The sequence below is a fragment of the Egretta garzetta genome, unplaced genomic scaffold (genome assembly GCF_000687185.1).
Source record: "Egretta garzetta isolate BGI_Z169 unplaced genomic scaffold, ASM68718v1 scaffold564, whole genome shotgun sequence".
Taxonomy (NCBI): domain Eukaryota; kingdom Metazoa; phylum Chordata; class Aves; order Pelecaniformes; family Ardeidae; genus Egretta; species Egretta garzetta.
Genome location: NW_009259502.1, coordinates 165,063 through 165,996, shown reverse-complemented (window position 1 = coordinate 165,996; position 934 = coordinate 165,063). Strand labels below are relative to the sequence as shown.

At 66.6% G+C, this 934-nt stretch overlaps 1 protein-coding gene across 1 annotated transcript in view; it reads right to left on the bottom strand.

The window, feature by feature from the left end:
• The window catches only part of MRPL54 (mitochondrial ribosomal protein L54), an 8,554-nt gene that overhangs the window by 5,120 nt on the left and 2,500 nt on the right, over positions 1–934 (bottom strand). Inside the window, exons 3-4 of the mRNA XM_035892995.1 lie at positions 842–934; positions 456–618 (exon numbers count right to left, since the gene is read on the bottom strand). Of these exons, the coding sequence (XP_035748888.1) occupies positions 456–618; positions 842–934 (256 nt within the window). The remainder of the gene's footprint in view (positions 1–455; positions 619–841) is intronic.

Genomic DNA, 934 nt, shown 5'->3' with positions numbered 1-934 from the left:
CCCATCCCACCCCTCTGTCCTGTCCCAGCCATCTCAGCCTCCCTTGTCCCATTCAGGGCTGTCCCACCCACCCCACCCCATCGCATCCTGTTCCATCCTATCCCACCCCACTCTGCTCCACCCCATCCCATCTCATCCCACCATACTTTGTCCCATCCCACTTACACCACGTTCCATGCCATCCCTTCTTGTCCCATTACAACTTGTCCAAGCCTGTCCCATCCCATCCCACCTGGTCCCATCACAGCCTGCCCCCCCCCATCCCATCCCACCACATCCCATCCTATCTCACCCTACTGCATCCACCCCATCCCGCCCAGGGCCCTGCTACCCAGAGCAAGACCACCCACGGGAAGAGCTGCTCCTCATCTCCCCCTGCTTTCCTTCTGCTGAGCCCCTGTTCCCCGGTGCCCCTCTCCAGGCCCCATGGGACCCCGCTGCCCATCCCTACCGGCACTGCTGAGGACCTGGCAGGCCTGCGCGTGCCCCATCCTCTCCAGGCAGCCCAGCAGGTACCTGAGGGTGCAGTCTCGCTCGGCCAGGAGCTGCAGGAGGCACTGCGTGGGGCTGCCGCAGGGCTCCAGCACCTTCAGCGAGCACATCTCCAGCTCCTCCGCGCTGCAAGGTGCCCACAGCACTCAGCACCGTAGCCCACCTCCCGCCCGGGGAGGACGGGGACCCCCGCTGGGGGACTCAGCAGTGCCCCCAGCCCAGGCTGTGGCCCTGATGGGGTGGCCGGGGGGACCCGCGTGCCCCTCGCTCAGCCCACAGCAGGGCTGTGCCCATGTGCATTTTGTCACCCAGTGGGGGACAGACCCCCGGCGATGCCCCCAACCCCTACCTGCACTTGAAGCGTTTCTCTGCCCCGGCCACCTCAGCCAGCTTGCGCCAGCCCCGGCCAGCGTTATCCAGGAGCTCGCAGAGCCGGGCCAAC